This window comes from Pocillopora verrucosa, chromosome 1, assembly GCF_036669915.1.
Source record: "Pocillopora verrucosa isolate sample1 chromosome 1, ASM3666991v2, whole genome shotgun sequence".
In the NCBI taxonomy this organism is placed as follows: Eukaryota; Metazoa; Cnidaria; class Anthozoa; order Scleractinia; family Pocilloporidae; genus Pocillopora; species Pocillopora verrucosa.
The window spans coordinates 17323317-17347161 of record NC_089312.1 but is presented as its reverse complement, the minus strand read 5'-3'; the positions used below and the strand labels follow the sequence as shown (position 1 = coordinate 17347161).

The 23845-nt window shown below is 38.0% G+C and overlaps 2 protein-coding genes across 4 annotated transcripts; both read left to right on the top strand.

Annotated features, from left to right (window-relative positions):
• The first annotated feature begins 5059 nt into the window (after positions 1 to 5059).
• Positions 5060 to 11802, top strand: LOC136277287 (uncharacterized). Of its 3 annotated transcripts, none has more exons than XM_066159134.1 (6): positions 5060 to 6323; positions 6963 to 7133; positions 7893 to 8264; positions 8590 to 9221; positions 10283 to 10486; positions 10851 to 11802. In XM_066159134.1, the coding sequence occupies exon 1, from the start codon at positions 5099 to 5101 to the stop codon at positions 5966 to 5968; it is 870 nt and encodes a 289-aa protein (XP_066015231.1). In that variant the 5' UTR covers positions 5060 to 5098; the 3' UTR covers positions 5969 to 6323; positions 6963 to 7133; positions 7893 to 8264; positions 8590 to 9221; positions 10283 to 10486; positions 10851 to 11802. The 3 variants fall into 2 exon arrangements, with proteins under 3 accessions (XP_066015234.1, XP_066015231.1, XP_066015236.1); XM_066159137.1 differs by lacking the exon at positions 10283 to 10486 and having other exon boundaries at positions 8590 to 8983; positions 9165 to 9221.
• Positions 11803 to 14817: 3015 nt separating this feature from the next.
• Positions 14818 to 16014, top strand: LOC131784048 (adrenocorticotropic hormone receptor-like). The gene has a single exon (XM_059100827.2). It carries the CDS (start codon positions 14818 to 14820, stop codon positions 15751 to 15753), a length of 936 nt encoding a protein of 311 aa, XP_058956810.2. The 3' UTR covers positions 15754 to 16014.
• The last annotated feature ends 7831 nt before the right edge of the window (positions 16015 to 23845 follow it).

Here is a 23845-nt window from a genome sequence, read left to right as displayed (position 1 = left end):
AAATAATCCAACCAGTTGAAATGGTCTAACTGGATAATGCATGTGTAACCAGTGAAATTGGTTCAAATAATTCAGGTAAGGATGGTAACATTAGTTAAAAAGATCCAGCATATTACAGTGGTTCAACTGGTAAAAATAATCATCCAACTACTAAAAGTTATTAAACCCCAATCAAAATTAATCCAACCGCTTCAAATAATCTAACTGGTCAAAATTCTTCAGGTGGTTATTTAAGTGAAAAAGGTGACAAAATCTTCTTAAAAATATTTTTGAAGAGGCTTACACCCTTACCCTAAACACTAACCCTACCCCCAAACCCTAACCCCAAACCTTCACCCTAGCCCTAACCTCAACCGCAGACCCTCTAACCCTAACCCTAACCCCAACCTTCTCTATCTATCCTGTAAGTGTACTAGTCGGCCTATCGTTTGTTTTTCAGTAAACTTTCAAGTAGTTACTGAAATTTACAAACACAATACCAAAAACCCTGCAATTGAATGCTTGTAGAAAAATATTAACGCCAACCCTAAGCATAGCCTCATCCTAGCCTTAACCCTAATTCTAACACTAAACCCCGCTAACTCTAGGCATAATTTTACCCTAGCCCTAACCCTGATTGTAACACTAAACCCCTCTGACCCGAAGCAACCCAAACTCTAACCCTAACCAGGTAATGGGCTCCTGCCCTAACCCTATCCTCAACCCTGACTTAAACCCTTTACCATAGCTTAGGATTGGTTTGGGGTTTGGGTTAGGTTTAGGATAGCACAGAGTTAGAGTGAGCACAGGACGAAATAGCATGATTCCGTAATTCGGAAAAATGAAACTCTATGTTTCCACATCATTCACTTCTTCCTTGGACCTGTTATGTTTCCGTTATGATTCCTGAACGGAAATATGACGATACGTTTCCGTTGCATTTCTGTCAACGGAATATTATCATCGCCTGTTTCCGTTACGTTTCCTTGTACGGATTCAAACTTTTACCGTCAAGTAAAACATATATTTATAAAGTGCTGTACAGTTCTTACACCACGTTACCATGAAGACGTGATCGTTCGAGGACAACAAAGGCAAATTGACGTGCATTAGGTGTGTACGTTCGTAGGAATCATAAGAAGTCCTAGAAGCTTCGATGTTTTACACTGAGTTATGTGCATGTTAATTTTGGAACTGTTTCGAAACCTTACAAAATTGAATCTTTTAAACTTACTCTGTGCTTAGATTTTTAAGCAGCTGGATCATTTGAGCCAGTTTAGTCACTCAAACCAGCAATACAATACTAGGCTAACTGGATAGTTTTAGGGTTAGGGTTAGGATTTTCAAGTAGGCACACGCAGTTGTGTGGATATTGTGGTACATGGAGTTTAGTAGAGTGTAGATTTTAGCAGTATTTGCCAGTGTTGACATATTTATAAAATTATGGTTCCAAAGTGCGTGTCACTGTTGAGAACCCAAGAAAATCATGAGAAAGTCGCCGATGGATTAGCCATAAAAATAAGCCCAACTCTGAGTCAATGCCAAACCAGAAGAAAGTTGTGGAACTCGTGCCAATGTAAAAAAAAAAAAAACAACTGAGGTTCGAAGTATGGGTCGCTAACATCCTATGAAAATCATGGGAAAGTCGAGGAGATTGGTCATGGTACCAACCAATGCCACTTTCCCATGAAAATCAAGAAACCTGTGGTAACTAGCCAACATATGCTAGAATGACAATCTTTAATAAAATTCATATCTAATAAGGATGTGTGAAATGGCCAATATCGCTCTTGGCCGAGATACTGGTTTGCCGTGTTTTGGCAGTTATTTTGGCGAATATGGTTAAAATCAAATCTGTGTAAAAACAGTAAAATCAACGAGTTATTGAGGTTCGTCAACATAGGGAGGGTCCTCTTAGTCTAGAGAAAAACTTCTGCCCACGGCTAAAGGCGTTAAATTAATAAATTGATATATCTGGGCGGCATATCAAACAGCAACACTAAACTTCTCCTTTCTCACAGCTTTTTCCCCTTTCACTTCTTTGCTAATTCCATTTTTTTTAAAGTAAAAACTCGTTTTGGAGGCATAAAGGTCCCTAAAGCAACGTTTCAAGATTTTATGGCGATCTTGTGAAAAACATGTAGTTCCAGCTAGTTTAGAGGGTTTTGGCAGCTATTTACACAAAAAGTGGGTAAAATCAGCCCAAATTTTACTGAGAAGACTGCGTTTTAGCTGGAATAAGTGTTTTCACATGGATTGTATCCTTATTTTGTTAAAGACATCGTGCTTTTGAATGTAAAATAGGCTGATTTTTGCAAAAAAAAAAAAAAAAAAAGTGTTTTTCGGGTCGAATTGAGCGCTTTTGTCAACTTTTGCGTAAAATTTGGCAAAAACTCGCGCGTTCTGCCGGATTTTGGTGTTTTTAGATAGATTTCATTGCAATTTTACGAAATACATGTAGTTTCAGCTAGTTTGCAGCGTTTTGGGCATGAGACCGGCAAGAGTGATGGTAGACACTCTTAGCAGAGATAATTGTGCTAGCAGATATTAAAATTTCACCTGTAAAGACAATGAATTAATTGAACACAAGAAAAAGGAAACTTGATAAAAAAATTAGAATAATGGCGGGGAGAAAAGAGGGCTGCACTAAAGATTATGTACTTGTGTTCTTGAAGCTGAAAATTAACAAGGTTCCTAACAATTTTTGAAAATCACACAAATCCCAAGCTATATCCAGGGTTTTCTCTTGATAAAATTAACTCTTAAAACAAATTGGGATTTTACCTTGGTCCTTTTTTTTTACTTTTTATGTACATTATTTATGTATAAATAATGCTCCCCTGACCCTCCCCCAAATTTCCAGAGCAAATGGAAACTCTTAAGAATGATCCAGCTTTACCTTATTATTTAAAATTTTTACATCTTGAATTATCAAGTTATCACAGAGGATTTCTTGGTACTTTAACCTGTTTAACACCCTAAAAGAAGTGCACATATATACTACACACAATCAGCCCAGTCAAAATGTGCCACAGCTGACAATTTGGCTGCCTGCCACAATATAGCTGCCGCTAACTTCACACTTTTCACACTTCCATTCAAGACAAGGTTCAGCCTCTGCTGCCTATTACTATCACCAGCTTGCCTTCCACTCAAAAACATTTTGACTGAGCTCATCCATACATACATACATAAGTGGGAGATTAGGTTACATGAGCGAACCTGCACTATTGAAAGAGATCAATGAATTACAATTCAAAGAAACATTGATAAATAAAATAAATCAATAGAAATGACAAAAATCAAACTAACAGCAGACAGTACTCTTTCAGCCTTCTGGACCTGAGCAGTGCAGTGATCTTCAACTAAGTGCTTAATTTGGACATAAAACCAGAACTTGGTATAGCTAAATATTATTATTTTTCTTTTAATATTCCCACTCCAGCTGATGTGTATTATTTGAATTACAAGTCTTATTAGCATGCAAAATCACCTACGGACAAGGCACACACTTTGGACATAAAACCAGAACTTGGTATAGCTAAATATTATTATTTTTCTTTTAATATTCCCACTCCAGCTGATGTGTATTATTTGAATTACAAGTCTTATTAGCATGCAAAATCACCTACGGACAAGGCACACACTTTGCACCAAAATAGCTTTGCATCAAGTACATTATCTAGTACATCATTACCATCTTCAGGTATTTCTAATTTACTTGTGAAAATCACACAAATCATAAGCTATATACAGCATACAATCAGCAGCAAATTATTAGAAAGGAATGCAGTAAATTTTAATAAGAATATTACTAAGTAGTTAAATAACAAATAGCCCAGTAAAATTGTGCCCGTTGCTGGGAATTTGGTTCTCAATAAAATTAGCTAAAATAGCCAATCTTGAGTTTTACTGCTCACTCAAAATGGGCTGGCAGCTTACAATTTGGCCGCCTACAATGAAGTACCTTCCGCTAACTTCACATTTTTCAGACTGCTTTTCAGGAAGAGGTTTGGCCAGCTTTTCTACTACTCAAAAACATTTTGACTGGGCTGTGCAAGTCTTACTAGCATATAAAAAGCACCTTCAGGTAGATTACAGCAAAGCAGACTTTGTACCAAATGCTCTGCATTAAGTACATCATTAACTTCTTCAAGTATTTCTAGTTTACTTGTGAAAATCCCACAAATCACAAGGTATATTACATTATACATTCCAGTTGACAAAGCAATCAAGGGTAATTTTTTCATAATGGATGCAATGATCTTCAGTATCAAGATTATTTGGTACCTAAATAATAAAATGTTCGAGAGAAGAAATAATCATAAACATTTTTTCTTTCTCATCAGCATCGACTTCCAAAAGTAATGGATAATGACCACTTAAAACAAAGAAGAAATAAATCAAATTTGTGATTTCACAGGGCTTCAATACGAAACAACTATACATATCTTTTATTTCCTACCACTTACAAGTGACAGGAATGGCTGAAATGGCCTTCACGTGAACACAACAGAATCCTATGCGTGTGTAACCATGTAGAACTATTTATTCGGTATCGAAATTACATCCCAAATGTCATGATATTTGACTGAAACTCAGCTTACCCATCTTTCGTTTAGACTTCGAAACTTGCTGCTTTTTACCACCGTTTCAATGTTTTCTTGTTGTTCAAAAGGTGGTAGGGCCATTGCAGACCGTGATTTTTTTTTACTTGAGAACCAGATCACAACACCCAAGCCTTTTCACGCTAAATATTAAACTACTGAGATTTCCTTCGCCGCCGTAAGCCGCCATTTTATCTTTCCCTGAATACTAGTTCCCAAGCTTCGAGCCCGAAGGTCTCAGACATGCACTGAAATTATGATATTCGTTATTTCAGGGCCAATTTAGAAATAACGGTAATCGTTATCTTGGTGTCGAGATCATGCTGATCACAACTGAACGCACATTTACCCCTTTCCTCCGCCATCTTGAATGTTGTAAGACAGTGGAACCGAGTCCTTCTCTTTATTTAACACGGTAAAGAGCATTGGTAAAGAGTGCCACGAAATTACTATATCCATAAATTTGGTGCCAATTTAGAAATAACGATAATCGTAATTTCGGTCTCGAGATCATGTTGTGCAGGTTTCAGAGAAACACGAGTATGGGAAAGCGCAGTATTCGTAAATGTTCGAATACCCCAGAAGCGAGAAACTTTACGTCGAAAGGTCAAGTACATGTTCATTGCCCTTGTGAGAAGTGCGAAGATCGAGCAGTTTACCCAATGGTTGCATGGCGTCATACGCGAAAACGGATTAGGTATTCTGATGCAGATGTGGATGATCCCGATGGTGTAGAACTGGACATCGCAGCTACCTCGATTCAACTTTCTTCCAACGAAGAAATCACTTCTTCTTCAAAAACTTCCGTTTCCAATGACTGCTTTCACGTTTCACACAGCTACACTGAATTCGATGATTCGTCTTCTCCTTTGCTTTTGGCTGCTGCTAGGGACGATGATGAAACGGACGAGTCAGTGGTCTTGGACACTGTCAGTTCGCATTCAGGTGATGTTGTTAATAGCGAGTCATTTTCGGACGAGGGATCAGAGAGTGACCCGGCAACCATTTCTGATAGAGCTGAAGAACAAGGAAATGGTATGATAGCTTTTTTCAGGGAAGCGGTCTTAAGACTGGTAGAAATAAAAGGAACTGTTGGATTTTCAATCAAGACATTTGAAGATCTTTTGAAATGGGGAGCTAACTTGCACTGTGAGAACAATGAAGAAGCTCAGAGCCTGTGGCCTTCATCATGGGAAGATGTCCAAACCCTGCTGGGTGATATTGGTTTTCAGATGCCCAAGTTATATTACATCTGTTTGGATGCTAGTCATCCCTCTTTGTATGTACTACTAGAGTCCAGAACAGATGTTTGTCCTCACTGTGGCAAACAAGGAACAATTCCTTATTATTATCTTAGTGTTCAAGACAAAGTGAAAAGGTGATTTTCCTGTGAAGAAATGTGTAAGAAGATCACTGCACATTGGCCAGAGAAAGAACATTGGTTGCCTCCTGAAAGGCAAGAGGACTGGGGGTGGCCTTTAAAGAAGGAATTTTGGGATGGTACAGAGTTTGCAAAATTGTCTTACTTTTGGGATCCTGATAAAGAATGGATGCTGCCAGTTAGATGCCCAGCACCTGGTTGCAAAGCTGTTCTCTCACCTGAGCTGTTAAACAGTTCTCCATGTAAAGGTGTTGGCTACGGTGAAACACGAGAAGTTGAATGCCCTAGATGCTATAATGTCTTTGATCACATTCCAAAGAAAACAAGAGGTGACCCACGAAACCTAGCTTATGATGGTATGCATATTATGAAAAAAAAATTGAGATAAAGAAGAAAAACCACACAATCACGTAGATGATATGACTCAATAGGATTATTATTAGTTGGATTTTGGGAAGACAGCACTGGCTGCCTTCTTAATTTTTTGCTTATTGATATTAACAATATGATTTTTTGAAAATTCCTATAAACTCTGTTGGAAAAATAATAGAAATACTCTCATAATATGATCTGAAAACACATGGAATTTGTCTTCTATTTTCCTGAAAACAAATGGGTTGGTCATATTTTTTTGACAAGATACAGTATTTTCAATGAGATGGAGTCTACAACTCACAAGATGTACATTTTACATTCCCCTAACCTTTTTGAGTTAAAAAATATTGCTAACATCAGAAATTTAAAAGCAACATATTTTGTTATTTAAATTGAAAGCCCACTGGGATGGATGGCAACCATTTTCTTCCATGTCGTGTGGGTCAGGTAGGTTCTACTGCATATTAATTATCCTAATAGTAACTTAGAATGATACTTATTGTACATTATTAATTATTATTTCTGAAGCACTGACTGTATTGGTTAATGGATGAACGAATGCTTCACAGGTTTTGACTTTATATATTTCTAAGTATGCCTTTTTGTTTTCTTCTGTTTAGGGGCAATTGAAATTACTATGGCATCCATGTCCAAAGAACAGAGATGCCGTACAGATGAAGTGCATGTAGTTGGGTTTGTACCCTCCTATCTTCTTTCAAAGAAGCGTCCCTTGTCTCTTGATCCATTTCTTGACCCACTGATGACAGACATTGAAGATGGATTCATTGATGGTAATTTGCAGCTTTATTTGCAGTTATACATTAATATTTTTATTTTGTCTAATAGTTCAGCTCTGGCAGGAGTAATAGTGTTGCCCAATAAACTTTTGACCTTTCTGCAATGATGTAATTTATATAAATTATACATTAATATTTTTATTTTGTTTAATAGTTCAGCTCTGGCAGGAGTAATAGTGTTGCCCTGTAAACTTTTGACCTTTCTGCAATGATGTAATTTATATAAATTATACATTAATATTTTTATTTTGTTTAATAGTTCAGCTCTGGCAGGAGTAATAGTGTTGCCCTGTAAACTTTTGACCTTTCTGCAATGATGTAATTTATATAAATTATACATTAATATTTTATTTTGTTTAATAGTTCAGCTCTGGCAGGAGTAATAGTGTTGCCCTGTAAACTTTTGACCTTTCTGCAATGATGTAATTTATATAAATTATGTGTTGCTGTTAAAAATTAATTTCAGGAAAAAAATTTTTAACCTCTAGGTTGAAAATCAATTTACTTTGTCTCCCAACCCTAATTTTGAATAATTTGGCTACGGAGACAAAGAGATTTGAGAATGAACCTTGGTTAAAAATGTTTTCCTAAATATAATTTTTACCCACAAAATATACACTTGTACATATAGCTGAATGTAGTATAGCCCTCACTGAATTCTTGACTGTTTTTAGTTGTGGTGGAATGAAGATAATTTAAATAAGTTACTCTTAATGATCATGTAGCTCTTCCTGATGGAGTGTGTGAATGTAGGTCATTCCTGTATTTCCACGAAAAAAGTTAACTGCCATGCTGCTGTTTGTGACAAGCCAGAAGGGCCAGCACTGATCAGACATCTTATATTATGCTGGTCTGGAGACCACAATGGGCTGTGCGAAGTTGGGAAATTTGTCAAAATGGGAAAGTGTGGTTGTCGACGATGTCATGTTACTAGTAAGAACAAGACTTCACCTATAAAATAATATTGTGTCAAAGCTGTGGTAATATGTACCTCATACTAACTGAGTTCAAGAACTGTACTACAAGTTACGGACTGAGTTTTTCCTGTTTGCTTATCATGCGTGGGCCATAAATCAACACGAAAAAAAGAGGATCCATAACTTACAGTACGGACGGAGAAATGAGGTTAGTAAGATATTTATTATATATCTGAGGTTAATCAGGCGCACGGGAAAGTAATCTTTCAAATTTAGCGAGCATCATAGGAGAATATGGCCCGAAAAATTGACCAATCACAATGTGTTTACTAACTGAAAGGTATAATAATAATAATAATACTAAGAGCAGAAAATGGAAGCAGCTGCAGGCACTGGTAGATTCCATGCTGACGTGCTTCTTTTCTAGCAACCAAAAGAGCTTTGATGATTTCAATTATGACAACTGAAAAACAAAGTTACCATTGAATGGAACTACTTTATCCTCATTTTCAAGTGGTTAATTTTTTTTGCAGGATAAGTGCGAGGTACATCTTTCTTTTACAGACGTTTATGTCCCAGAGAGCTGTCACTATTACTACACAGATTTCCGTAAACATGGTAGATTCCCAGCAAATGAGAAGAATGTTATTGACAAACTTGACCAAATACATGCCATTGATGAGGAGGAAAGGTCTACAGTCAGGCAAAGGATGTCAAGAGATACTGGTTATACAGGTCTATCAATTTTACACAGGCTCTACTCACTGTATGGTTTTCTCTATGACAAAAGTAGTGTTTATGATGAAATGCATACCATCTCACTAAATCTTGTGAAAAATGCCCTTCTGGATTTGATAAATGATGATATTAATGGTATTGACTGGTCAATAGTAGACAGCGGTCTTGACAACATACCATGGCCAAGTGGTAAGTTTCTCCTATCAAACTTAAATAATTATTGTTGCTTTTCAGAGTGAGTGTTCACTCGTAGCCCAAGTTAACACTATGTACAGTACCTGTTCAGCTACATTTGCAAGATACAAGAGAAAGAGACTGAATTTAGTCTTCAGTGCTGTAATTGTAGCCTCTTGTTTATTTTTCCTTTCAGAGTTGAAGTCATCTAGGTACCCCAAGAAGTTAACCAAGACAATAGGACACTGGAAAGGTGCAATTTTATTAGTTAATTATTATATCTCTCAGTTAGTGCGGGCACTGTGACTGGTCAATTTTGCGGACCGTATTCTACTGAGCTGTACCGCCCACTAAATTTCAAAGTTCCCTTTCCCGCGCGCCCAATTAACCTCACAGATGTAATAAATATCTTGCTAACCTCGTTTTCTCAGTCCGTGCTGTAAGTGACAGATCCTCGTTTCTTCCCGTTGATTTATAAATGAACGGGAAAAAACCCAGTTCGTAACTTACAGTACGGATATCAAACTCCATATTGTAAGTTACTGACCCATTCATTTATAAAGTAAGGGGTATATATAAGTGAAAGAATCAAAGAGGACGCATCGATTCTCTGTTACTCTGAGTTTCGCGCCTAAGCGCTCGTCAGACAGAACTTTATTCAATGAAGAACATACCTCCTTATATACAAATTAGATAAGTAGCTAATTAATTCGCTTGTGTAATGATCTGATCTACGTGTGAAATAAAGATTCTACAGAGCTATTGTTGGCGGCTTGTGAAATTTGCTAAGTAAAACTTATTCTCGTGGCGGCATTTAGAAATGAGTTCTGTTCTTTTGTTTAATAAAGACGGCTTCTTAGTTCTAACTAAGTAAAGTTTTTCTGTTTTTTCTGTAAAGTTTTTCTGTTCCGAAAAGAAAGTTTGTGTTGCGTGTAACGTTCTTTAAAAGTTCCTTCAGTTAGTCCAATGTAATTCTTTCCGGTTGTGTCATTTTCTGTTGTTACGTTGGCGTTGTAGACGACGCTTCAAGTGAGGCAGTTGTTTTTCAGTTAGTTATAGCTGCACAGACAACTTGTAAACCATAATTAAGAAGCACAACAGAAAAATCCTCGAGACAAGCAAAACACCCTCCACAGAAAACAATTGTAACTGCAGGGAAAAAAACGACTGCCCTCTCTCCATGCCAGAAATGGATGGAGTGAGGAAGACACACACACATTTCATGAAATAGAATTGCGATATGCTGTTCTGTTGGAAGAAAGGAGAGGTCCAACTGCATGTGTCATGATTGTTTACAACCTTTTGAATTTCAAGGATGACATTAGAAGGTTCAGTGGACTTGACAGCTATTCTTGCTGGACTAAGGAGAGAGCAGTGAGAAGATATGTGAGACAGTCCAGCAACTGCAAAAACATAGAGTGCACTTTTGCATCATCAGAATGTAGACGGGAATTCATCAAGATGAGAAAGGAGAAAGATGGTCAGGGATATGATCCACATTGTGTAAATGAAGAGTTGGTAGGCATATACATGTACAATGTACACCAGTATCCTACTATACATGTAGGTGACAGCATTGAGGGCAAAGTCATTATTCAGTCATTTGTTGAAACTAGAGGAATTAATACATAAAGCTATTTGCATTCAACAGAAAAGAAAATCAGTATTTATTACTGTGTATTATGCTGAGTTTTGGTAATTCACTTGATAATCATTATAAAACCCATTTTCTTAATGATGCACAACGCTTAATTATTAGGTGTCCTTTTTTTATTTCTCATGCAGGACTACATTATGTTAATAATTTATTAGTAACAGTTATACAATGTACTTGGACAGTGTTTGTACATGTATGTATTTGAAAGTTACTCTTATATTTCAGCTGTGGGCAAAATCCATTGATCAAGCAAAGAAGCTGTATAAAGCAAGTCTGGTTGTTCGCAATCAAGGGGATGCCATAGGTGTATTAGTTGGTGCTCCAAAACTTTATATACTGTCCAATCACCTACAACATGAAATTGCAAACCTGTGTAGTGTGCCTGATGATGAAGTACAGGATACTGCTACAAGCTATTGAAGCATCTGGAAGCCAACTCATGGATTTAGTGGTCTGTTATACAGAGTCAACGAAAATGCAATTGTTGTCAGCCAACAAAGTGGTGAGGTAGTAGTTACATTACAGAAAATTTTCCGAGTTCCTGTTGCTGATGAAAGTATGTATTTTGTCTGTGCTAGACCTTTTCGTGGTCTGGGCTTCAACGGTAATGGGGGACGCCTAGTTCAGGAAGATTACCAATTAACTGTTTTTCCTGTTAAAAATATCAGTCCAAGGTTATTCTTGCCAAAGATGAGGACGTGGCTGGACAACCAAGCTACTTGGTGGTAGATTTCATGTGCTGCATTTTTCCAGTGACACCAGGAACTGTTGTTGTACCGTTCTATCCCTCTGTAAATGACATGATATATGTTCGAGGAGATGATGCAGACACCATCTGGAGAGCCAGAGTTTTAGCTTTCAATATCACAAGGCATAGTGTAACTGGACGGTTTTTCAAGAAGAGGGATGATGATGTTCTGTGGGTGCCAGAAGGCACTAGAAATCAAGAAATTATGTTTGACAGTATTCTTGGTATAGTTGCAGGTGACTGGGTAATCCAGTTTACTTCTTGGCGTGATGCTTAACTGAAGCTGTAGTACCAAATTTAGCTTTTCACCACTTCTAGCCAAATAAACATTGTATTAACAGTGTAAAGAAACTCCATTCTATTCTTCTTAGGGTTCTACAATAATCATTGGCCAGATTGATACAGTGTATGTATGCTTGAATGCCTTCAATAAAATTATAGCTACATGTAATTTCTATCTGTACATGTGTCTATAACTTTGAATTCAATAATGGTATACCGTTGGCACCTCATGGTAAATGTGTTCAGGAATTCCAATGATCTTCCATTATTGGTATGTATCTTGCTAGAACTCCCAATCATTATCCAATGAAATGCCAATATAGGCAGATGTTAGAGTGAAATGTTCACCTAAATTGGTATACCGTTGATATCTTATTGGTAAATGTGTTCAGGAATTCCAATAATTTTCCATTATTGGTATGTATCTTGATAGAACTCCCAATCAGTATCCAATGAAATATCAATATTGGCAGATGTAAGAGTTAAATGTCGGTCAAAACTGGTATACCATTGGTATCTTATTGGTAAAGGTGTTCAGGAATTCCAATGATCTTCCATTATTGGTATGGGTGTTGTCAGGTTTACCAATAATAATTTATTATTATCCAGTAAAGTACCTATGTTGGCATATCTAAATTTACATTTTTTGGAATATCATTGGTATAATATTGGTAGCATTAAAATAACCAATAATATGCCAACATTGGATTATCATTCCACATATTTACCAATGTTATTCCAACTTTGAATCTTAAATTTTTCCTGTGGAACCGGCGCGAGGGTTTTTAGGCGATGAAGGCCAAAGTCATTGTTTTACTGCAACGTGATTTTAATTTTAAACTGAAGCTAAGATCAAACGACGATTGTTAAAATAGGTTTGAATTTCTGGGCCTTAGCGTTAGAGAAAACCTAGATAAGACACGACTTACCTCCTCGTCTTTCTCGGATCCTTTGTAGTTCGCTTCTCTCTGTTGATGACCTCTTCTAAGTCTGTTTAATTTTCAGGAGCTTCTTTGTATTTCCTTCTCGCGTTGCTCTTCGCTAGATATTTGCCTTTTTACTTGTCTTTTCCTGTTCTCTTTCGCGTTCCTTTCACCGCACTCTGCCTATTTTGGTGTCCTCTCTAACTTTCTTGCTCGTTTTTCTCGACTCGCTTTACGTCTTGTACTTCTTGTTTTTTTCGGCTTGATTGGTTACTACCATTTCGTATAATTATGGACGAATTCCTGTCTATCGAAAATAGGAATTTCGGAGACTGTTCTCTGTTATTTGTCCAAAACAGACAAGGAAACATTAATCCATCTTTTCTGGGAATGCTCGGTAACGAAAACCTTTGGGAAAGGGTTCATTGTTTTTTCGTTGCAATTCATTTGATACCAGCCTCACACGTTTTGGATATCTATGAATGTTTAGGTTTTCGAGGAGAGAAAGATGATATTTTAGTGAGTCACTGTTGGCTCCTCGCAAGGTATTATATTTATTGGTGTAAACTTAAGAACATATCTCCATCTATCAGAGAATATGCGTAACAGCTGAAATATAATTTAGAAATTGAAAAACAAATATCTATCGTGACTGATTCACAGAATAAATTTCAACAGAAGAGGGACAAAATACTTCATGCACAAGCACTATAATTGCTATATGGTTTGTGAGCGGGCTCCAAATGTGAGCCTGCTTGCAGGCTATATCTTGCTCTCCTTATGCTGATCTCATGCCTCTGAAAATCAATTTTTGCTAAACGCTGTACTTTTGGGTGTTTTTTTCAAGATCTTACTCTTATCTATCCCACCACAATTTAGCCTTGTTGTCTTTCGTAACTGTTAATTTTTTGTGAATAAGTTCTCTTTTTTGTGTGTAAATGATGTGTCTCTAAATATGTGTGCATTTTTACATTGTACGTAGTGTAAGTAAAACAATGTAAGTAGCATAAATATTAATTGTGTCTTAAGAGTACTGTAAGTAAGTAGTGTAACGCAATGTACGTAGAGAGTCCCGTGAAAGGAACCTTAATGTAGTTAATGTAAGTATCATGTAAGGAAAAAAACAAACAAAAACTAAAACAAAAGTAAAAAACCAAAAACAAAAAACAAAAATAAAAAACACTCAATCACACCAATCATTGCGTTCTTTCTATTGGTTTCCTTTTAAAAAACAGGATTTCGATTGACTTAGTTTCTGCGTGGGAAATAAACAATGTCAAGAGCAGGGTCATGTAGAATTCGGCAGCTTTTTTTAATGTTGTGTCTTTTTTCGAGAGTTAACCTCACCATCCTTTAAAAATGCTTTATTAAAAAACATTGACATATATAAGCGAATTTTTCATAAGTTTTAAAAAGGGTATGTCAGATGAATTGGCTTTTTTGGGTCAGCTTGTAAAACGCACCAGCGTAGAAAGAACCATATTGTAGTCTCGTACCGAAATCTGTTTTTAGGTTGAGTTTGAGGAGAGCAGTTAATAAAACTAATGTGGTGCGCCCGTTTACGTAAGTTTTGCGATCCTTTTAATCCAAGATTATAATTAACATAATTGTTTAAAGCTCTGGCTCAGGATGAATATTGTAGTGTTAATTTCCTTTTAATATCTCGGCTTTTTTCATATTTTCTGTTGGCAAATTTCATCAGATTCGCAACGGACACTCGATAGGACAAGGGAGCTTTAGTGATTACATCCCTCAAGCAAAACGATTCGAATTTAAATGAGTTTCTTCGTCAAGTAATTCAGGCAAGGTTTTTCAATGACTGTCCATTCTTATCCTGAGAAGAGAATTTTGTCCAAATATTTAATGCAAACGATGTCATGTTCATCAGGAGGATGTCTAGACCGATCATTTTTGTAATAGAACCCTCGTCAATTCGTGTACTTACCAAGTAATTAACGTACATTGGTCACAATAGGGACAGGAGAGAAGGATTTTCAGCCCTATTTCACCGGATGTAGGAATATAGCATCGGTAAAACTGTTCTTGGTGCTGCGCGATCAATCTAGATATTCAAGTTTGGCTTACAGGAAAGGTGTCGCAGGTTACGAAGTACTAGCCAGCTTCAAAACAATTTGCCTCTCATGTGACCCGCGCAATTCATTATTTATTCTCAGCCATATTAATCATCAAATCAAGAGTTTCTACATAAAAGCTTGAGCAGTGTCCGTTGGTGTTAATCATGAACGAGACTGATGAACACGGACATTTTGAAGGAATTTCAACAGCATCAGTGGCGCTTTTGGCAGGTATTTGTAGCGCTTTGCTTGGCTTCGTTTCATTCGCGACAAACATTGTTCTTCTATGGACTCTTTTCAAAGATCCGTACATGTATTTCCGAGTGCGCCCCACAACTTTTCTCGTGGCAAGCCTCTCGTTAAGTGATTTACTTGGAGGAAGTTTCGCGCAACCTTTGTACTCAACATACCTGCTTTGCCTGCCATGTAAAGTCAATTTACCAAGCCTACACAAGATTTCTACCGTTTCTTCTCATATTAGCACCAAAATATCAATTTCAACGGTCGTGGCGTTATCAGTGGATAGATTTCTGGCTATAAAGCTTATTTGGAAGTACAGGGCGCTTATAACAGTGCGAAAGGTCGTCATATGTAACATTTTGATATGGCTCTTTTGTGGGCTGTTTGAAGCATTGCACTCAATAAGTACATCAAAGGAAATATTCCACACAGTGGATCTTCATCTTCAGTCTACGGCTCCACTGACAATACTTTGCGCTGTCAACGCAGCGACTTACATTGAATTCCGCCGGTATTCAAGAAACATCACGTTCCTGCAACAAGACAATGGAGGAAGATCGCGCGTTTTTGCTCGGAACATCCGTGTAGAAAAAAAGATCGTTTTGACAATTATCCTGATCACAATCGTGTTGTTTATATCACTTATACCTTACCTAATTGTTACTAACTTGGAGGAGCGGTGTCTCGAGGAACAAAGCAATGTGTGTGATGGGCTAGCTTTTGAAATAACAAGAGCTCTATCAATGTCGATGTTGTGCGTTAGCTGCGCTGTAAATCCGTTTCTATACGCGTGGAGAATACCGCAGTATCGACAAGCGCTAAGAACTGTTTGCCGCACAACTTTCAATAGGTCTGCTTGACGGAACCGAACTACGTGTATTAGTTAAGGTTTATCTGCCTTTCCTACTGCTTTAGGCTCAGGAAGTTTAATCGAACAGAACACTCCTGCAGGGGATCAAATTCAATCAAAGAAAGAGCGACTGAAATCGCCAAGACTTGGGCACGAGACCAAAATGCTATAACTGGAGCGCAATTAATTTTGCTGTTTTATGGAGCGTGTAAAAGGAGATATCAATATCTTTGTTCAATCCTCCTCGATCTTTGTAATTATAATTTTTTTTTCGAAGGGTTAACAGACTATAAAGTGTGTGAAAATATTAAAGCTTGTCTCAAAAGCACAAGACGTAATTTTTAAAGCTCGAGTGTAAAATGTCTTAAAGAGGACTTTCAAAGCTTAGTGACAAAAAGAAAAAACACCTTTTAAGTATCTGCATTTTTCATTATTTTTTCGGATGACACTGAATGAAAACTTTGTAAATTGAATGCGATTGAAGATAAACAGCGGAAATGGAGCTTTATTTCTCAAATTTTAACAAATCTGTGAACAATGAATGTTGATTCCGGGTAGTTAACTGTTGATTACACGAAAAAAGTCTTAGAAATGTGATACGGCCAAATTTCTTGGCTTTCTGATTTGAAATCCGAATAATGTAAAAAACTGTCCAATTTTTTTTTTCAGTCAGTTACTCTACCCAACATTGCATCGAGAAAATTTTATTTAGGTGCCATAAAATTCAGTGATCAGCGTGAGACGAGTTGATCAAAATGTTTTAATTGGTTGCCTTTCGTGCGCAAATGACGATGTCTGGTGTATTTCCTAAAGAGTAAATATACATCCATTGTAAAAGTATAAAGCAAGGATGACAGCTGCTTTATATATCCGCTTTCAAATGTGAAAAACTATGGCTTAATTAAACCGTTGTCAGATTCTATCAACAACTTCGTATGGGTTAAATTACGCTTTGAAAATTTGTTTATACACGGAACCAGACAGCGAGATCATGTTTATCACTATTTAGGTTAACATTTTCGCTCTTTCCACTGAGCTGCAATCGGACATATTTCACTTCCCGGCGGCGAAAAAATGACACAACCAGCGATTTTATACGCAGATCGCGGCGACTGACGGAAATCGCCGGGTGTGCCCGCGACTGCGATTTTCGCCGATCGCAGCGATCAGCGTATAAAATTGTCAATATCTGGCATGTCACCTAATAATGATGTTTTGTTAACAAAGTTGGATCGTTTAGGGTGGCGCTAGCCTGCAGTACGGCAATCGGACATATTTCACTTCCCGGCGGCGAAAAAATGACACACCTAGCGATTTTATACACTGATCGCGGGGCTATCTTTAAAATAAAACAGGGAATCTTTAAAATGAGGAATCTTTAAAAGCGGGAATCTTTAAATGCGGTAATTTTTAAAATGGGGAATCTTTAAAGTGAGGAATCTTTAAAAGTGGGAATCTTTAAAAGTGGGAATCTTTAAAAACACTTGCCCATTTCTCAGCGAAGAACTAGAATTTTATAAAAATATTATGCTTATGATCGTCCAACTGAAGTAAAAGTCGCTGTCATGTTATGGTGAACATGCCATATTGGGCAGTAAAGCAGCCAAGAAATGTTTTAAAAGCTTTTTGGAAACATAAACGAGTATAAAGTTTCGAAATTTGAAGCCTGCTACAAGGGATATTTTTGTTTACAGTATTCAGCTTTCTACGTATTTGTTCAAGCGTGAAACATGCAAGTTTGTGTACATACAGTCACATTACCGGGTTTATGTTTCTGCACATACATACTACCTTTATTCAAGATTTATTTTCCGCCAAATCCTGTTTAATGTCGTTTGTAAAGCCTTCTCACGCGTTCAAATTAAAGTCGGTGCTTAACAGCAGCGCGACAGTTTGTCTAGACAAAGCTGTATATTTCATGCTTGAACAAACCGAAAAATTGAGCCATTCATTACGCTTTGTTAGGAAAGGAATTGCCGCAACAAAACATGTTGATCAAAATAAAGAATCTGATATCTTATTTCCAGATAATGTTGTAAAGCTATTGCAGAGCTATCTACTCAATCGCAAACAGTGTGTTACTGTAAATAACTCGACTTCGTCACAACTTACGCTAACCAATGGTGTTCCTCAAGGTAGCATATTAGGACCTCTACTGTTTTTAATTTTCGTCAATGATCTTCCCGAAGCTGTTGGATCGGACTCAACTATTCATGCTTACGCGGATGACACCACATTTAAAGCCAGCGCTAATATCGATAATGCACCTTTGGAATTGGAACGACGTCTTCAAGAATACATGGATAAATTAAGTAAATGGTCTAGCGAAAATGGGATGGTCCTAAACGCCGTTAAAACCAATGCACTACTTATCACCGGAAAGAGGCTACATTCTTCATTAGCGGATGACAATCACCTGTCAATAACCCTTGATGGGGCCGAAATAGAACAAGTAACTTCTTATAAATTGCTTGGTGTAACACTCGATCAAGATCTTACATTTAGCGACCACATTTCTAGTCTAAAGGCCAAGCTTTCTCAGCGTATTGGTTTATTGAAGAAGATAAAGAGATACCTTCCAATAAAAGAAAGACTCTTATACTATAACGCCTTGATTAAACCCGTCCTTATGTATGGGAGCATGGTTTGGAATATCTGCGACGCTAAAGAACTCCACTGTCTCCTAAGGTTACAGAAAAGGGCTGCCCGAGTAATTCTTGGAGTTGACTCTTATTCTAGAAGTGTTATAAACTTTAGTAAACTAGGCTGGTTGCCTTTTTTTGATGAAATCAAACTAAATAAGTGTACAATGATTTTTAAGAGCCTTAAAGGCGATGTTCCGATTTACATCAGAGACTTGCTCAAGACGAACAGTTCTGTACACAATAGGTCTACTAGACATGGCAATTTAAATTTAGTGTGTCCCAAATACCTAAGAAATAACGATCCTTATTATTATTATTATTATATACTGAAATTTATTAGTGACAGCCGGGGATAAAATGAACCTTGACAAAAGCCTACTAATTCACTCTGAAACTGAAAAATTATTTTGAACCCTGAATATTACCATTCTCCCATTCCCCATTCCCGATTCTCTTATTCCCTGTTCCTAATTTTAAAGATAGCCCTGAATGCGGCGACCGGCGTAAAACGCTAGGTGTGCCCGGTGCGGCGACTGCGATTTTCGTCGATCGCCGCGATCAGCATATAAAATCGGCAATATCTGGCATGTCAAAACGGCTGAGGGCATCGAAAATTGTTTCTGAACCGAAGAAAAAGAAATCAATTTGATCACACTGTCGTCAGAAAAGCCATGCTTATTTGATGTAACGTCGGCTGACTACAGTAGTCGTATCAAGAAGGATTCTGCGTTTCAATAGATCCATGTCTTCGACCATATTTTTCTCTTGTCCCACTTTTCAGAACGCTTCCTGGAGCGCTTAAGTTGCAAAATTATGGCAGCAAGCAATAATTTTTTCCGCTTCGCTGTTGCCATCTGGTTTGTTTACATTGGTTCGTGCAACTTTTATACGTCACCCGATGAAACCTGGGATCAAGGCTGAAGTGCCACATTGTCGCGATCGGCGAAAAAAATCGCCAAGTGAGTCCGCAGCGATCTTGCGCAATAGGCATATAAAATCGCCAGGTATGTCGCCGGCTTAAAGTACACCACAACCAAAGACTTAAATGTTCCCTAAGATGTTCCCTAATTTTTGGCAATAACTTTCAATATTTGTACGTTAACTCTGAAATAAAGATGTCATCTACAGCAATAATGACGCCATGGGAGTCATTACTGAGGCGATTAGTTTATCCACTTATTGTACCCAATCGCTTGGCTCATTATTATGATATCAAGAGAGATTGCGCGGGGCTGTGAGCAGGTTACTTATAGGACGATTAGACGAATCATTTCACAAACTGATCAATACACCTAATAAGGATGCCTTGTTGCATTTCGAAGTTGCGGTGTCTACCACCTAGCGTACTCTGCGCCCTCGACACGAGGCCGAGGTTAACAAAGTTTGATCGCTTGGAGTGGCGCTAGCCTGCAGTGCGGAATGTCCTATCAGGACGAGTTAACATAAAGAAGCTCGCGATCATTTGTATTCTATATTCCACCGGCCGTGTTTGATTTGGAGCTAGAGTCGTCGCTCACTCTTAGTACAAATTTCTTTCTTTTCCCAGCCTTCCGCTGCCGCCGTAAAAATTAAAGATGGTAGCTATAATTTTCCCCAAGATAATACTGAGCACTTGCCTACCAAAATAACGCCTGCTCTGTAGAGTGCAAGAGTGACGCCGTCGGAAAAAAGAGGCGCTTAAATCAAAGGATTGACAAGCTGTCGAATGGTTTTATTCCTTAGTTTTTAGTAATTTGGATATCTTTTTTTCTAACTAATGAAAAGAACATTCGCGAGGTAAAATGAAAAAGATACATACAAATCTAACCGTGTTTTTTCTGGGTGTTAATGATTTCCTTTAGCTTTCATTTTCCAAAACAGGTTGGTTACCAGTTGGAGAAATGGGAAACTCTCTCGATTTTCGAAAATCAGAAAGGCACTGTTCATATCTTCCAAGCTACTATGCTCATCTCCCAAAGAAGGTTGCTGAAAAATGATTTCGTTTCAACAAGAAGCTTGTAGGAGGGTCTGGATGGGGTTAACTGACAACTGACAAATGGCCTAATTTTTAACTGACAACTGACAAATCGCTGAAAATCTAACTGACAACTGACATTTGTGGTGGGCTTTTACTGACAGGTTACAAAAGACCGGATTGCCCTAAATATCCTGAAAACTGGAAGTGAAATAAGGGCAGTTGATTTATTTTGTCTATTAAAAGTACGTTTTTTTAATTAAATATCAGTAGGAGGACGCCAGAGTGTCATATTTCGTTAATAATTATAACATGGACCATCCACATCAAGATCATATGTCACATATCGGTTATATGATCTTTGATACCCAACTTGATCGTCAAATGAACTTACGCGATGGCCGTCGCGACGGCCGAATTGATTCGGAAACAGAATTTGAGCGTCACTGATGTAAACACCGTACTGGCGCTGAAAAAGAGATCAACCCCGAAACTGAAAGTCCTGTGAGAGAATTTGTGGATAAGTATCCTCCGTTGAGGGAAAAACAGTTCGGGGGGAAACTACTAAGAACAAGGCAGGGGCTTTACCAACGGCCGTGGACTTGTTGGCGGGACTAGAAAATGATTTTTACTCTGAAGATTAGCCAGTAGGGCTCAGCAGCGACAAAGGAGCCGTTTAAGGTACTTCGGAGGGCAACCCTAGAAGCCGGAACGGCGGTATGGCGGAAAACATACTATATGCTTGTAAACGTGAGAACATCACAAGAACGTTTTCAGGCTTCTAAAATTATAGCGACGTTCAGCCTCAGCTCCAAACTTAGACCAGCGTGTGAGCACGCCCTGGTTACGAGCCCTTCAATACGAGCGTTTCTTCGTCTACGAATAAGTTTCAGACCTTGAGTAACACTAGGTGAAGAGAGGTTTACAGGAGGTCATGTGTGTAGGAATTTCTCATGGTGTGAAAAGACAAAAGAAAGTTAGCAGAATGTAGCCGTCAGGAAGAATTTGAAGAATTCCTCCGCGACTAGTGTCCAAAACCCCACCATCCTACTACGAAATTTACGGCTTACATATCAGCAGAAGAAATAAACTTCCTGGAGAAAAAAAGAGGCTATTTCGCCAATTCGTTTAATTTACATGGGGAGAATAGATCCTGATCAGTAGAACCCTGCTAACTCGAACCCGGCGAACTCGAAACCCCCGCTTACTCGAACAAGACCCGATTTCCCTTAGATTTTACCCCATTTTCCCCAGTCATTTGCTAACAGGAAACTCGAGCTGGGTACCCCTTAGGCAGTTACTTAATTAGTTACTCCGAGAACTCGACCTTAAAGTAAAAACGACGGACGATAAACGTCAAAGTGTCAGAAAATAGTTAATTGGCACGTCCCATTCTTTAATCGCGATAGATACGAACATGGTAACATTAATAATATTTAAAAATAATAAAACACAATAATTATTTATACTACTGAGTAAAAAAAAAAAATTAATAATACTTAATTTTAGTCACGCGCGTTATCGTCGTGGGGATTAGTGTGCCAAGCGCTTGAGTGTCTTTGTACAAACAGTTCGTGCAACATGCTCTGACATCCGTTTTAGGATTTGAGGGTCATTTTCCGCCGTTCCGTGTTTTAGGATTTGAGGGTCATTTTCCGCCATTCCACCGTTCCAGCTTTTAGGGTTTCCCACTTCGGAAGGTGGGAATGTGACAGATGTCACATTCGTTGACGACTGTATCGTTGAAGTGACAGTTGCTGAGGTGCGAACATATGCAGACGAATATGACACGAACTTAGAAAACAACTTTTATGACCGAGAGGATGAAGATATTACCCCAATTACGGTTTCTAGATCCGGGCGGCAAATTCGCGCCCATTTTCGCTTGGATTTCTTGGGCACGCTTACAGTAGATGTCTCCAATAACCTAATGGAAAAGTAGAAAAAAGAACATTCCTTTCCGATCATTTCATTGGAGCCAATCACAATCGACGCGTTGTAAAACAAAACATAAAACCAATATATTGTGCAAGAGGACTCTTCAAGAGTTTTTTGTCTTTCTGACGATCTTCTTTCCAACATCTTGACCGACTAAGTGGTTGAAAAGGAATGTTTCAATGTTGCGCACGGACAAACAGAAGTTTGTGTGCAGAAGATTTGTTACATTTGTACCTCCCCATCTAGACCCTCTTGTAGCAGACGCCACCGTACCGTAAATTACCAGACTGGCCAGAAAGGTGGTGAATATGCGCAATTTATGGGTCTCAAGAAAAACGCAAAGGTTTTCGGACGAAACAGGAATAATGTGTTAACAATTTGATGTCAGTGCAAAAAGTACCCTTCATTGATACTCAATAAAACCCTGTTATTTTACATATTGATTACTTGAACGTGCTATTCAACGTATATTGATCAGAGAAAAGATACCCTCACAGTCGAACTGCAAGAAGGAAGTGATTTTGTTCAAAGGAGAAACGTTACCGGAAGAACAAAGTGTAAATGACTTTTTTTAATCGAGGGTACAGTTTTCCGTGTTTCACCCTCTAACACTTATGAGTGGAGGGCATCAGTTGTCTCTCAGGAATATCACCCCTGAATGAAAACATTAAGGTCATGAGAATTAAGGAAATGATTGAGAACTCGAAAAGCTCTTAATTGTTCTACAAATACTTCTTGTAAGAATCAGGAAATGTATGAAAAACGTGCGTGCTGCATGTATGATCTCAAAATAAATGTTCAAAGGAGAAGGGTTTGTGAAACAGAGCGGGTAAGGTAGAGCGAGTGTATTCTGTTTATTTAGCTTTTTTCTGTTTATTTAGCTTCTCTCTTTTCGTTTATTCACCGGCCGTTGTAGAGAGGCTAGTTTGGTATAAAGGGTTCTCTCTAGTGGACTTTGTCGATGTAAAGATGTGGCCGTTTTTTTAAAAACGTGAAATGATAATAGTGATTGTATGAACCTTCCGCCGGAACAGACGAAAAAAGTTGGTATTATCAGGAAGTGACCGTCAATAACCTCGGAATTTCCGCCCCTTTAGAACTTATTGGCACAGTGATCAAGTGCGTCCTCGTAGTTTTAATGTTTTCAGCTTTAATATGAGAAATTCTTTGTACAGTCGCAAAAGATCATCTTGTAGAGAACAGTTCTCTCTTTTACAATATACTTTTGAACCACACCTTTTAAGACAAGGCTTCGTCATCCGATATGTAGAGGTGATAGTCAGTGTCGCTCGTAGTACACAGGTACACAATTTGGATCGACAGGAGGCTCAAAACAGTTTCCTGATGCTTGGCAGCTTGCCGTTTGATGACCATGATTTTCCATATGCTACACCGACAATGCCATCATAAACATTCGTTTTAAATACTAAGCATTTCCCCCACGCAAGAATTTTCCATAGTAACACCACAAGCTCTTGGAAACAGCCTTAATTTATTTTATAGTGTCCCTGAGCGAAACCGAATTAAAGTCACTTTAAGATCGAGTATGAAGACCCATCTGGCCA